Source organism: Aethalodelphis obliquidens, unplaced genomic scaffold (genome assembly GCF_003676395.1).
Source record: "Aethalodelphis obliquidens isolate GAN/ISIS:26980383/991018 unplaced genomic scaffold, ASM367639v1 scaffold10, whole genome shotgun sequence".
Classification (NCBI taxonomy): domain Eukaryota; kingdom Metazoa; phylum Chordata; class Mammalia; order Artiodactyla; family Delphinidae; genus Aethalodelphis; species Aethalodelphis obliquidens.
This window is the reverse complement of record NW_020837954.1, coordinates 11,953,086-11,968,389: the sequence shown is the minus strand read 5'-3', so window position 1 is coordinate 11,968,389 and position 15,304 is coordinate 11,953,086. Positions and strand designations below refer to the sequence as shown.

At 33.1% G+C, this 15,304-nt stretch overlaps 1 protein-coding gene across 8 annotated transcripts in view; it reads left to right on the top strand.

Moving 5' to 3' along the window:
- The window catches only part of RALGAPA1 (Ral GTPase activating protein catalytic subunit alpha 1), a 220,725-nt gene that overhangs the window by 183,381 nt on the left and 22,040 nt on the right, over nt 1-15,304 (top strand). For 6 of the 8 annotated variants that reach the window (XM_027111074.1, XM_027111075.1, XM_027111082.1 and 3 more), the window contains exons 37-38: nt 8,977-9,135; nt 10,127-10,254. In XM_027111074.1, coding sequence (XP_026966875.1) covers nt 8,977-9,135; nt 10,127-10,254 — 287 coding nt within the window. Of the gene's footprint in view, nt 1-5,098; nt 5,293-8,976; nt 9,136-10,126; nt 10,255-15,304 lie in introns of those variants that run through there. The other 2 variants (XM_027111080.1, XM_027111081.1) reach the window with 2 other exon arrangements.

Genomic DNA, 15,304 nt, shown 5'->3' with positions numbered 1-15,304 from the left:
GCTTTAATTACTGTAGCTTTGTAGTAAGTTTTGAAATTAAGTAATGTGAGTTCTACAACTTCATTCTTCTTTTACAAGATTGCTTTTACTATTCAGAGTCTCTTGAGATTCCATATGAAATTTAAGATGGGCTTTTCTGTTTCTATGAAAAACCGTGTTGGGATTTTGATAGGATTGCATTGAATCTTTGGATCACTTTGAGTAGTTTTGTCATTTTAATAATATTAAACCTTCCAATCCATGAACATGGGATATCTTTCCATTTATTTATGTAGTCTTTCATTTCTTTCAGCAATATTTTGTAGTTTTCAACATATATGCCTTTCTCCTCCTTAGTTAAATTTATGCCTTAGAATTTTATTCTTTCTGATGCAATTATAAATGGAATTGTTTTTATAATTTCCTTTTTGAATTGTTCATTGTTAAAAATGCAGCTGATTTTTGTGTGTTAATTTTGTATTGTGCAACTTTGCTGAATTCATATATTAGTTCTAACAGGTTTTGTTGTGGAATCAGGGTTTTCTGTATATAATCATGTTTTTTCAATGTCTCTGTGGAGAAACGAGCTTGCTTGGTCCACCATTTTGCTGACATAACACCCTAGAAGAAAATTTTGTGGTTTTTTCCCCCTTTAAGCTAATTAATTCTAAATGTAAAATTATTTAGCAATTTACCAAGTGGAATAGTACAAGTATTTTTTTCCAATTATTTAGTTTTTTGGGTTTTTTTCAAATTATTAGAGAAAGACTGCAGGCAATTACATGGCGTAGTATTCCAGTTGTTTAGTATCGAGATGCCAGAAATAATGTAACTTTTAAAAATGCAAGCGTATGTTTATAATTTTTTTTTAATTTATAATGCAAGCATGCTATTATATTAGTTGTCAAAGTAACTATACCTGTTTTATTCAAGAAAATTACCCTGGCTAGATAGGCTTTTTTTTTACTTAAATAGAGCATTTTAAAGGGTTTATTTGTTTGTTGTAGTGAGAAAATTTCAAAACATAACTTCTTTCACATGTATAATACCTACCAGATAAAAACAAAACCTGTCAAAATTGTAAACAATATGTAATAAAGTGGTATCATTTTGGAAGGTATAGTTCTCTTATATTCTCAAGGAGTAATTTAAGTAACTTTAAGTAAAATCTACTCCTATCAAGGTTGGGGCTAAATTGAAGCAATATTTCACTTAATTCAGTAGAAAGGAAAAATTTACCCAGTCTCATAATTCAGTATAAATTATTCTAAACCTTCTTTTCATAGAAATTTTTTAAAAAGTAACATTTATTTCTCTATATACTGAGTTTTCCTTTTCCCTATTCTCTGTGATTCTTGCCCTTACTGCTCTTCAGAGTCCTAGTATGTAAGATTTTTCTAAGTAACAGTCTTATATTTTAGCTCTATTACATTATCAATTTCTTTTCAATAAAAGGTTAAATCCTTAAACTTAATCATAGAAACCAGTTGTCTTATACCAGTTTTCCTTAATTAAAAAATCACTTTCTGTATTGGTATTTTTCTCCTGAATTTAATAAATTCCACATTAGTGGTAATAAGTTGAGGCCTAGAACATGTGTCCTTTTACAAATGAACAATTGGATATCATTAGGTTGTCCCCCTTTGCTTTGTACATATATCTTTAGGTGTGTTAATCCATTCAGTAGACACATTAATGAGCACTGGTTGAAGTGTAATATTGAAGGAAGTAAGGCTTGTTGACCTCAGCGTGGAGTTTAATACCTCTAATTAAATTAGATGGTCAACAGTCAGTTTAAAGAAATAGCCATGCCTCTGGCAAGGTAGAATTATGTATGACTCTGGTTCTTTGTTTTAAACTTGATAGGAGAAAATCATTTATATCTATTTTATAGAAACTAATTTTAGTTTTCACTTTGTGTTTAAAATGTGTGGTGATTTTGTAAATTATTTTTAAGCATTTTATTTTCTCAGAATGAGAGGTAAATATCTTTGAACCTCTTTAAGTGTTAGCATTTTATTTCTTGTGAAGAAAGACTCTTTCAAGGATCAAAATGGTAGCGACAGAATTTTTACAACATAGACTATACTTTTTTTTAACAAATTAACCAAACTTTCAGTCTAACAAAGTAGTCTCTGTTAGAAATACTACGCCACCATATTAAAAATCCTGATATAACTCCAGTCCAAGCCATCTGTTCTATAAATTCTCTCTACCTGAGGAAGACTGACAGAAAATGGTTAAAAATAATTTCCCCTTAACTGAGTTTATTCACCCCTAAAAATCAAAAGTGCTGCAAGCATTGGTATAAAGTGTTCACAGGAGCTTGTCTCATTTCCTCTGTCTCCTTCTTGTAGCCACTTGCTGATACTCTGCTTCATAGGTAGCTGAATCATCCTTTTAGGAGTTTGATGAAGATCAAGTAGAGATAATTGTAACCTACTTTTAGTTGGACTCTCTAGCCTATCTTTCATTTCCTGGACCCCCCAAAAGAGGGGAAAGAAGCACTTTATTTAAGTCAGTTCCCTCTGAAATATTGTTAGCGTATTGGACAGCAGTTCGTTTTTTGTTTTGAAATTTGGTTACAATAGTTTCGCAAATAAATGAGCTCTATCAAACTGCTTAGTCTGATTATAACTTTAAATCCATTTTTCTTTATTTTATCTAGAAATACAGTTAAAGTATACTTCACTTTCCAAATAACTATATGCTAATATAGTCTGGAAAAGGAATTGAAAAACACACTTAAGGAATAATAAGAAAAATTTTTTCATTGTTTTAGTAGAAGTGTAGTTAATGTAATAGTTAATAAATGCTATGGAATTATACACATGGTTGTAGTCCTAAATCTAGCCACATTACATAAAATAATTCTGTTTTAATATAATAGACTCTACCTTTAACCCCGATATCTATAAATATACTCCTGATGACAAGAAATGAAGATAAAGAAACAAGGAAGTATAAATGGTTCAGAGCAGATTTATCTCAGCACTGTGAATGGTTTAATTTGGATGGTATAGCAGTGGCTTCTCATTGCATATAGAATAAAATTCTAATTCCTTACTGTGGCCTTCAGTGCCCTACAGGATTTGGCCACTTGCCTGCCTACCTCCCTGATCTCATCTTCTGTCACTTTCCTTTTCACTTACCACAATCTGGCCTCACTGGCTGTCGTTCTAACCTGCCATCATGTCAAGCTCATTCCCATCTCAGGGGCTGTGCACTTACCTTTTTTTTCCATTTGAAATGCTCTTTCGTCACATTATCAGGTTTTTTCATCCTCATTGTTCTATTCTCAGACTCACATGACAGTACCTCAGAGAGACCTTTCCAGACCATCCTAGCTAAAGAAGCCCTCTCTATCCAGTAACACTATCACATTACCCTATTTTATATTTGTATAGCACGTATCACCATCAAAGTGGCATATTTAAATAAAGCCGTAATTGCAGATAATTTTATTTTTATGCTGTGCACTATGTAATGATAGAAAACAATTTGCTAAGTAAGTACTGTGACATTATCTTTTTAATAGCATATTTATTGAGTGTCCACTCTGCTAAAGTATTCTGTACTAGATGCCGTGCCTATTGCTTCAAGAAGCTTTTCCCAATTACTAAGAATGAATGATCCAGACAGCAAGTGAATTGTGAAAATGTATGAGAGTATGTTTTTGCACATGATTGAGGAGTATATGATAGTTTATGTTTTGCTACATGAGTGTCTTGAAGGTGAGGGGCAAAGAATGAGGGCTTGGGGCAGTGAGTATCAACTCAGTTTCAATTTCTACATGTATACCACTATCTCGTGAAGTAACTGCCCTAACCTAACTAACTTCTATGCATTCTTCAAGTGCCATTATAGATCAGTTGTCTTTGTTATTTGCATTCAGAGAGGTATATTTAGAGCATTATCTCTACTGTTAATTATTCATTAATTGCTTAGTTTATTTTACTCTCTCTCCACTGGACTTAAAGCTATGTGAGAGAAGAAAATATGTCTGTTTTTCCTCACCGTTGTATCTTTAATAGCTAGTGCAGTGCATTTAGTCAGCTCTCAATATTTGCTGTTTGAAAGAGGTAGATAGGAAGGAGAGAGGGAAGGAGGAGAGAAGGCCTTTTAAGAACTCGTGAACTAGTCCAGCTGTGTAGGATGACTAGCATCTGATCTAGAGCAACAATAGAGGAAATAGGAAGGAAAGTACAAAAAGAGAACATAATACTTTTTTTTTTAATGAAGAGCTTGTTAGAGATACTATAAGGAAATCAGAAATTGAAGACTTTCAGGTTTTGACTCTGAGTAATTATAATTAAGTTATTAGGTGTTTTTAACAGAAATGAGGACGTCAAGGGGGTAAGCTGATTTTGTAAAACAGATGATATACTTATATTACATGAATTCTAGTCTCTAACTCCAAATGAATGATATTTCACTGAGGAAGTCTAGAATTGACTCTGGAATCTCTACTGATAATTATGGAAAATGAGAACACTGCCATAGATAGGCAAACATCTGATTTTCATAAAAGGACATGGAACAGGCCACCAACCACAAAAATTACTAACATTCATGAGCTCCATGTCAATGCCTGGCAAAATAGGATTATTAAACAGATGGTTTGTGAGCACTTAGGTAATGAAGTAGTGATCACTAGGAGCTACCATGAGTTCACCATAACAAATCACATCAAAGTAACTTAATTTGTTTTAATAGGATTACTACATCAGGGAAGGCCATAGACAGTATAAAGCATTTAACTAAGTCGTTTGTTGTGGACAAGTTGAAGAAATGCGGTCTTAATAATAGTTCAATAAGTATGTTAGTGACTGGTTCTGTAATTATATCTAGAGAAATTAATTATATAATGAGAGGCAATAGAGGGAGGTGGTTAAAGTATGGTTTCTGAAGCTAGCCTGCTTGGGTTTCAATCTTGGCTCTGCCACTTATTAGTTACGTGACCTTAGGCAAGTTACAAAGGTTCAGTTCCTCACCTGTAAAAATAAGGTCAATAATAATTATTCTTATCTTGTAGCATTGTTTTGAAAATTAAATAAATTATCACAAAGCACTCAGAAATAGTAAGTATTTAATAAATGTTGGATATTCATTTAACCAGGAAGGACATCTGTAATGACTTACTGTAAGGCTGTTACCCAAACCTGTCCCGTTTGACATTTTTATCCAAAATCTAAATAAAGACACAAGAATTTGAATTTAAGGATAACCCAAATCTGGAAAAGGGAGAGCCAACATACTGAATAGAAGAATCATGCTAAAGGCCTTGATAGGCTTTAAGGTAATCGGAACCTGGTAAGTTAAAGTTTATTAAGAATACATAGAAATCCTCTCTAGTTCTAGTAGTCAGTTGTACCCGCTTAAAAGAACTTCGTAAGAAAAAGTCTTAAGGGTTTGAATTGACTACAGCTTCCATTTGAGCCAGTGTTGTAAAAATGCAGAAAATAATTGAGTGAATAGAACAAAGGAAGTAGTCCCACTGTGGGCTGGTTGTATTATAGAATATATTGATATTATATTCTATTTCAGATACCACAATTTAATAGAAACATCAATAAACTGAGGTAATAATCCAGGATAATGAATAAGCTTGTAAAATATAAAAAGAGGAACACTTTTAACCTAGAAAAGTTGAGTTATATATTAGACGAATCTTCAAATATTTGAAAAGATAATATATGAAATATAGCTTGGGTTTATTTGGTATTAGTCTTATTTTGGAAGAACTAGCTTAGGGAAGGCAGATTTTGGCTTACTGTAAAGTAGGGTCTAACGATTGTAGCTCTTTTAAAATGAATGGGCTAATTTGTGAATCTGTAAGCTTCCTAACCCTAGAAATATTCAAGCAGAGGCAGGATTACTTGTCAGGGATATTGCACTGGGAGTTCCTGTATTGTGTGGGAAATTAGAGCTTTAATGTCTCTCCCAGTGCTAATATTCTGTAATGTACTGAGGACTTCAATTTTATATGTGTTGAATTTCATTTAACTATTTTATCTTCATAAATTGATAATGATAATCTGCAGCTTATGTTATATACCTCGAATTCCAAAATGACTTCAACAGCAAAGTGAATTTGGAAGAGTACTTTGGCTGCCAGTCATTTTAACAGACCTGTCCCATGTACAGAATTCTTATAGTCTATTTCAGAAGTGATTCGCATCTGGGTACAAGAACATGCAGGTAGGAACTCCTTTGAGAGTTTTTAGAGTATGGAAAAACCCTGCTGAGTATACATAAGACACAACCCTTTAAATCTGTAAAATATAAGGAATAGATAAAATAATTTAAAACATCAAATACTATATAAAGTATTTATGTCAAATAAATGTCAAACACTTCTGAAGTTTCTGTTAACTGTTAACCACTCAAAATTCATATTTTCAGTAGTCTTCAAAAATTATAAGATACATGGCAATGATTAGCAATTTCTCAATTTATTTAATTATTTTATAGCAGGGTTTAAAGACATAAAGATATAAAAACATGCCTCAACATAACAGCATAAAATAATTGCTTTTTTAGCATTTGGATAAAAATGATAAGGGATGTTCTTGAAGCTTTTTCCTTAAAATGATTGAACATGTTTTAAATGACTTTGTTTATATGCATAGTTCTATGCCACAAATATCTGCATTACAACATCCTGGAAAAAATATATTATTCTTTTCTGTTAAACTTCCATAAGAGACTTTTAATACTCTGTGGTAGATATTTGAAGACAGGCTTTCATTATAAAATAAAACTACAGTTGCCCTTTTCTCTCATTTCTTTAGATAAGTGGGCACTAGAAATTATAGATAGGTTTGGCAAGAGTTCAAGGGTTAATGTAGCAGATAAATAAAAGGAATTTTCTGTAAATTGAGACCTGCATTATTTCAGTTGTCTTGTCTTTCCTAACCTAACTCATTTAATTTTAAAAAGTAAATACTTAAATTCTTCCTGACAGTGTGCTCAGCTTTTACTATCGTTTATTACTTCAATTATACTTGATATCACTTAGAACAATCTGCCATTTGGAAATCTCAGTATAGCCTGGAGCTTAGTATTAGATCTGGCTGCTGTTGTAACATGTACAGCATATGACATTAATGTATCAAAATTAGATTGGATCATCCCTCCTGGTTAAATTTATTTCACATTTCTTTTGTATTCAGTTAACATAAACCTATTAGGGAAGCTGACACATGGGGATGGCTGTATAGGAAGGATATTTTTAAAGTATTTTGATTAAAAAATGAAATTATAGAGCCATGGCTTTTCTGAGTTGTGTGATCTTTTTTGGTTTTTAAAAATGTCACAAAGCCCAAGTCTTGCATTTATGTCGTTCAGGGTGTGTGTGTGTGTTGTAAGTAATGATAATTAAAACTTAAAATAAACATTGTTTTGATGTTTGAGGTCTATCATCATGTATTTAGAGCAATAAGCACATTTATGGTTTCCAAAAAGAATTATTTAATCCACTTAGACCTAAAAAAAGTCCTCCTTAAAAGAAAATAAAAATCTTTATATTTCTAAAATAATAGATTCTGGTCTATAGACTTAGCTGGGCACTGTCTTTAGAGTAATAGCTGCCACTATCTTATAATCTGTCAAAGAAGAGAGGGCATTTCTTACTTAGGAATATAAATTTTAAAGTTCAGGGATTTACCTCGTGTTTTCAGATACTTAATGACATTCATAGTGCCTAGGATTTTCTAGATAGATTGGTGTTGGGGACTTTTAAGAACCATTAGAACACTGGTTCTTGGCTTTTTTTGTAAAACATAGTCCTATATGATAGACTTTCTTCTCAGAAAAATACACAAATAAAATTTGCAAAAATTCATAGATCCCTTGAACCCAGATTAAGAACTCCAGGGTTAAAGGGTGACAGAAGAAAACCTTTCATTAATTGGAAGGTTAATTCCTTTGTTTGTTTAAATGACACATTTAATTGTTTTCCTGCCTTGTGGTCATTAAGTCAAAATAAGTCCAATATTTCAAAAACAGAAATTGCCTATATGTTAGCCCCTACTAAGAATATTGACGACACTTATCCTAATTTTCTCTTCCACACTTTTCTGCCTACAATATGTCACGTTATCTGAAAGTAATAGAAAAGCCTATGTGAGATGTGCACCAAAAATGGGCTCAAATGTTTGCAGTGGCAGAATCAATAAATGTACTAAAATAACCAAATTGTATTGATATATTAAAATACATGTTTAAACAATAATCTACATGAAGAAAACTCAATACTGATGGACATTAAGTTAATTTTTCTAATAACTTAATAGAAATCCAACTTTTGTATACTTTGCTTTTTATAATTTTAATCATCATAATGTTAACTCTCTAAATGCCAAAAACACCTTCGTAAGCACTATAAGTATTTAAATAAAATCTTTAGAGAGTCTAACAAATCTCACAAAGTCTACTTGAAAGAATTTCGTAGGCCAAGTTTCGTAGTCAAAGAAAAGCTGGAAATAAATTCGTTAAAGCAAATATAACCAATTTTCTCTTACTCAGTAGATATTTATGATTTACTTCTTTTCCTTCTCTTTCTGTTGCCTCCTTTAGACCCTTTCACTGCTCATTAACACTTCCAGAGAGTGGTCAGAAAAAAAGAATAGTCTTAAATCCGTCACTTTTTAAAACACTCTTTTAAACAATTTTTAAAAGGTTTGGTAGTGGAAAATTGGTGCAGTTGCTGGTTAAGAAGAGCGTTTGGTCTGTATGCGAATCTTTTTTATCTAATTTCTCTGTTTGCCATTGACTGTATAGACAGTTGAAAATTATCTGGTCTTCTGCAGTGTCTCCTAATGTCTTTTGAGTGCTTGTGTTTTGCATGTTATGAAAAATTATCAAATGAAGTTTAAAAAGTATTTTTAAAATTTCTTTACCCTTTAATCTTCTTATAGTATGTTGTCAGTAGCTGTATGACTGTATTCACAGGGCTTTTCTCGAGCACTATGAACTATTTTCTTGGTTTTCCAGTTGAGACATTTAGGAAATGATGAAGTACACATCGTTTGGTCAGAGCATACTAGAGACTACAGGAGAGGAATTATTCCTACCGAATTTGGTGATGTCCTTATTGTAATATACCCAATGAAAAATCACATGTTCAGTATCCAGATAATGAAAAAACCAGAGGTAAGAACTCCTTATCTTACATTTTGCTAATATATTTTGAGTTCTGTATGGCTTTGTGAGTTTCTTTCCCTCTTTCAGAAGAATTAGACTAGGCATCAAAACGTGGAAATGGAGGGGGAGATGAGACACAGACTCTGGTAGCTATGTGAATTGTCTAAGTCTACTTCAGAAGGCGCTAAAATAGGAAAAATAGAAAGAAACTATTCGAATGGAAGATGGTTAGGTAGTGCCAGAGTGGAAGTTCCCATTTACTGTTGTTTTTGTACACCCCAGAAGCTAAGAATGTTTGTTACATTTTTAATGGGTTTTTCTCTTTTAAAAAATCAAAGAAGAATATACAGCAGAGATAATATGTGGCCACATATTGTCTAAAGCCTAAATTATTTACTGTATTATCCACAGCTCATGTCTTTGCCTTCAGCTGCCATTTGTACCAGCCATATTCAAACAGAATACTTTTGAAACTGTCAGTCATCTGATAAAAATGACAGATTTTTTTCTAATAAACCATATAATAAAATAAAAAATAGTGTTTTAGATTCTGTAGTAAAATAATAATAAAAGTGTTTTAGGTTTGGTAGTAAAGCTGGCATCACATGAAAATAATAAAAAACTAACTTGCTGCCTGTAAGAATGTGTGTCCTTCCTGTGTTTACTCAATGGGAGAAAAGTAAATTATTTCCAAGTGTTGGATTTTTGTATACAATTGCGGCTACAAAAATTTGAAAATTGGCAGGTAGTGTAAATTATTCAGTCAGTTATATGAAGCATATAATTCTTTTGAATGGAAACCCTGTAGACCACTGGCATTTTTTGTTTGTTTATTGTCCTAGTATGAGTGACCCATCATGGAAAAGAACTGAATTTGAATAGCATTTCTACTGAAGGAAGAACTAAACAGGAAGCAGAAAGACTTTTGTATACAAACTGTTTCTTCTCTACAACCTTTCTCCAGTTTGAGTATAAAATTATGTTCTCATTTCTCAATCAGGTTCCTTTCTTTGGTCCACTTTTTGATGGTGCTATTGTGAATGGAAAGGTCCTACCCATTATGGTTCGAGCAACTGCTATAAATGCAAGCCGTGCTCTGAAATCGCTGATTCCATTATATCAAAACTTGTATCCTTTTTAACAGTATGGTTTCTACTCTATGTCTGCTTTCCAAGGTAACTACTTCTTATGTGTTGTTAAGACCTTTGAGTTTTTGTTTATTGATATATAGAGGTTGGAGTTCCTCCCCAGTGTTTAAGCAGTTATGATATTTGAATGATGTATTTTCTTTTATACGCTTTTAATCGGTACTTGTCTTTTGGTTAATTAATTAGAGCCCCATTATGTACTAGGCGTTCTGCTAATCTGGATGTGCAGAGATAACCGTAACAGTCATTTCAAAGTACTCAATCTAGTTGAAGAAATATATTGTTTTCAGTATCTGTGCTGTAATAGAGTTATGCACAGGATGTTCTGGAATTATTATAACAATACTTCAGATACCTCTCAGTCAGCTGTAAGGAGTGGTGGTATCAGGAAACACTTCTGAGAAATGTAAGGATTGAACCAATCTTGAAGGATGAATGAATTACAGGTAGATGAGATTAAGATCATTCCAAGCAGAGGGACGACATAAACAGAGACATGGAAGTATGAGAGGACGTGGCTTCTGGAGCCAGATTACCTGGACTCAAATGCTGGTCACCACTTCATTAGCTATACATCCTTGGGCAAGTTACTTAACCTCTCTGAGCCCCAATTTCCTTATCCATAAAATGAGAATGATAATAATATCTAGCCTGTAGTGTTATGAGAACTGAATGAGTCAATATGTGTAAACTTCTTAGAACACTGCCTGGGGCGAAATATGCACACAGTTTTAAAATTTAAATTGTTTTCTGATATTCCTTTCTAAAATGGATTTGTGTTTCCATATACTTTTTCTACATTATTCAAAACACTTCAGTTATTTTTCTTTTACATAATAAACTGTAGATGTTAAGCTTTACAGGGAAGGCTTTTAAAAATATCCTGTGTCCTATTCCACATGAAATGGATTTATCATAAGTCTACCACATACGTTTTCTTCTTTTAATGAAAATTGACTTAATCTGATTTCTATGTAATTTCTCACGTATTCTGATACTGTGGAATGGAATTATAGGTGGATCATGGCATGTTACATTGCTTAAGCTTAATGTCATTTATATAGCATTTCTTATTTGTAGCGGTTACATCTTCACTTTGAGTTGAAAACTCAGATTTGACGTGGTCATTGTCATGAAATGTAAGGATTCAGTTTATTATCTCCTGAATATCTCTAGAAAGGTAGCTAATCTTATAAGGAATATGCAGATTATTATCTGTAAACTAATTTTGTCCGCATTGTCAACTCTACTGAGATTGACTTCTTTCTGACCTATGCCTCTTTACAGTTCCCCTGATCTTGATGTTTATCCTGAGGTTAGTGTTCTCCATCATTTCATTTAAGACACAGTTGAAAGAATGCCTTAAATCTTTTGGGAAAGTGATGAGAGCGAGATTAGATTGTAATACAAAACTCTTATTTGCCTCTTGTGTCAATAGGAACTCAATTTATTGAACTCACACAAACTATTTCAGGCCTGATATACAAACAACATGTAAAATGCACATCTTACCAAGTAGTTCAAGTATACCAATTAAAAGTGAGGATATAGCTTAATTTCTTTTACCTGCACCTAAATTCATACTCTTAAGGACTAGTTCAGATTTGCACGTTACACTAGAGGTATAATAGCTGGATTTGCAGTTAGAAACATTGATTTTTTTTTAACATCTTTATTGGAGTATAATTGCTTTACAATGGTGTGTTAGTTTCTGCTTTATAACAAAGTGGATCAGTTATACATATACATATGTTCCCATATCTCTTCCCTCTTGCGTCTCCCTCCCTCCCACCCTCCCTATCCCACCCCTCTAGGTGGTCACAAAGCATCGAGCTGATCTCCCTGTGCTATGCGGCTGCTTCCCACTAGCTATCTATTTTACGTTTGGTAGTGTATATAAGTCCATGCCACCCGAGGTCCACCTTGTGATCCTAGTCAAGTCCCAGAATCTCTAAACCTAACTTTCTTCATCTGTAAAAAAGATGCTAATACCCATCTCGGAATTGTTGTGAAGGATAAATGAGATAATGAATTTGGATGCACCTAGTAAATGAAATAAGGTACGTTATTTTGTGCAGTGATTAATTCTGTTATGTGTAAAGATTACAGTCAATATGAAACAGCTCTACCCAACAGCAAGGAATTGCCTAATTGGGTTTTTATGTTTGGTTGGTTGGTTGGTTGGTTGGTTAATTGATTGGATTGGATTTTTAGGCCTGTTTCATGAAGCTCTTAATAGTTAATCTTGCTGAGATGTTAATAAATAGCACATTGGAGAAAATTCTAAGATGAAGAGAGATAATTTCAGATGAAAACAGTAAACATGAACACTTTATTTACACAGCAGATGTGAGCAACTTCTATCAGGAAAACCACTTCTGGAACTATCAGAGTAAAAATATTAAATCAGACAGATCAAACAAATTTTTCTTGACTTAGAAGCTTGAATTTAGAAGCTATATAGAAGTTATTTTCCCATGCTATTTAAATATATACTAGAGATACTCAGCCTTTGCTAATCTGAAGAACATGTAGTCATCTTTCACAAAGATTCACAAAGGTGTATATTAATTCTAAACATTGGAGGAAATAACTTCATATAAGTACCGATAGATTACTTGATTTTATATTTTTTAAAGATAGAGTTTATTCATTTTTTTTAATTTTTTGTTTATTTATTTTTGGTCTTCATTGCTGCACATTGTCGCAGTGAGCAGGGGCTACTCTTCCTTGCAGTGCGCAGGCTTCTCATTGTGGTGGCCTCTCCTGTTGCAGAGCATGGGCTCTAGGCACACGGGCTTCAGTGGTTGTGGCTCGTGGGCTCTAGAGCACAGGCTTAGTAGTTGGGGCGCACAGGCTTAGTTGCTCCGCAGCATGTGGGATCCCAGACCAGGGATTGAACCCGTGTGCCCTGCATTGGCAGGTGGATTCTTAACCACTGTGTCACCAGGGAAGCCCAATTACTTGATTTTTAAATGAAAGTTTATACAATAAATTACAACTAGATGTTTTTGAGATATTGAAATATAAATGTCTTTTCATTTTAAGTAACAATACATATTTCAGAAATATAAAATTTTAAATGTATATTTTTGACAAATTCAGATTTTGACAAATTTCCTTAAGCTCCCATTAAGGAAAAAAAATCATGCTCTCTAAAACAGATCAATAAAACAAAAGAAATTACAACAAAAACTGAGATAGAAGTAGGCTTTGAAAACCATCAGAGTTACTATTTTAATCCTCATAAGAGAAATGAAGGAGTAAAAGAATATGTAATAAACTCAATTATATTTGGATAATTGTACTGCTGTGTCAGTTATTTTATGCCCAGTAAAAGTACCCACTAAGATTCCACAGCATAAATTGTGCTATTTATGATCATTAAGTACAGCTTAAATTTTATCCTAGGAACATCTTCTGTATCTGTGAATCTAATGTTGTTCACTAAATGAGGACAATATTGATTGTCATATGCTGCCCAAATCGATCATGCTGGCAGCCAGAATTACAGTAATCTGTCAGTATTGATGACTGTCTTTCAAGCTTTGAAACCTCTCCTTTACTTCACTTGTTATTTCTTGCATTACTTGTACTTGAAAAGCATTTTCTTGCAACCTCTGACTTTGTCAGCTAGGTTTTTTGGGGGTTTTTTTTGTTTGTTTCTTTTTTTGTCTCGAGCTCAATTTATTGGTTTGATCATGCAGTTAGAACTGAAATGCATCACTGGGGAGAAGGAGTAGGCACATCCTCAGTAACCATTGGACCTGAGGGGTATTTCAGGTTGATCTTAGTCATCATTTATTAATTACCTGTTGGAAGAGAGTGTATGTGTGTGTTGGTGGGGTTTGGGGTTTTTTTTGTTGTTTGTTTTTGGCTTTTTTGTATTAGGAATAATTCCAAAGCATTAATTTCATGATCTTAGCTATCGTGACTTTTCCTTAAATAAAAATTTTAAAGTAATTATTTGTTTTGATCCTAGGGACATTTTGACTATGTATAAATGTTAAATATGTTGCTATCAAATATGTACTGTTTCTCTTCTGGTTTGGAAGTTCTGAAAGCTCTGAATCTGATAGTGCCGTGGAATGGGTTCCTCATTTTACAGTTAAAAAACCCTTTTTTTAAAACCTTTACATTAAGGCTTCTCTTTTTAATATGAGGTTTATTATACATAGAAATTTTCAGAAGTTACAGTATATAGTCATGTTGTATTCAGGTTCTCAGAGAAACAATCAGTAGGATATGTGTATATACATAAGTACATAAAGAGAGAGACTGATTTTAAGGAATTGGCTGACACGGTTGTGGGTACTGGCAAGTCTGAAATCTGTGGGAGTTGGGGTAGAGTTGATGCAGTCTGAGTCAGAAGGCATCTGGAGATAGAATTTCTGCCTTCCTTGGGGACCTCAGTCTTTTCTCCTAAGGTCTTCAACTGACTGGATGAGACCCACCCACGTTATGGAGAGTAATCTGATATACTTTTCTCCTGATTTAAATGGTATTCACATCTGAAAAATACCTTCACAGCAACATCTAGGCTGGTGTTTGACCAAAAACTGGGTACCATGGCCTAGCCAAGTTGACATAAAATTAACCACATCCCATGTCCTAATTTTCTTAAGTTTTTCTTCTTAACCTTTCTAACTGCAAAATATAATTTGAAAAAAGAGTATAAATCCTAAATATACTATATGGTGAATAATTACAGTTTAACCACCACCAGGTCAAAAGATGCAACTGTACTGTTTTTCTTCTATCAAAAATATTTATTGATCACTTAAATGGTAATTGTAAAGATTTTGAGAGAAATGCAAAGACAAATCAGATGGTAATCTCTTCAATAATCTTATAATTTAATAGGGGAGATAATTATATGTACACTAAAAATTATAACACAAGGTAAAATGTGTCACAGTAGGGTTGTAGATAAGATGCTGTGGGAGTTCCAAGGAAAAAGTCATTACTTTGGAGTAAGAAAATTAGGGAAGAATGTATAGAAAATCTGGGCCTCAAAGGGTGAGATTTGA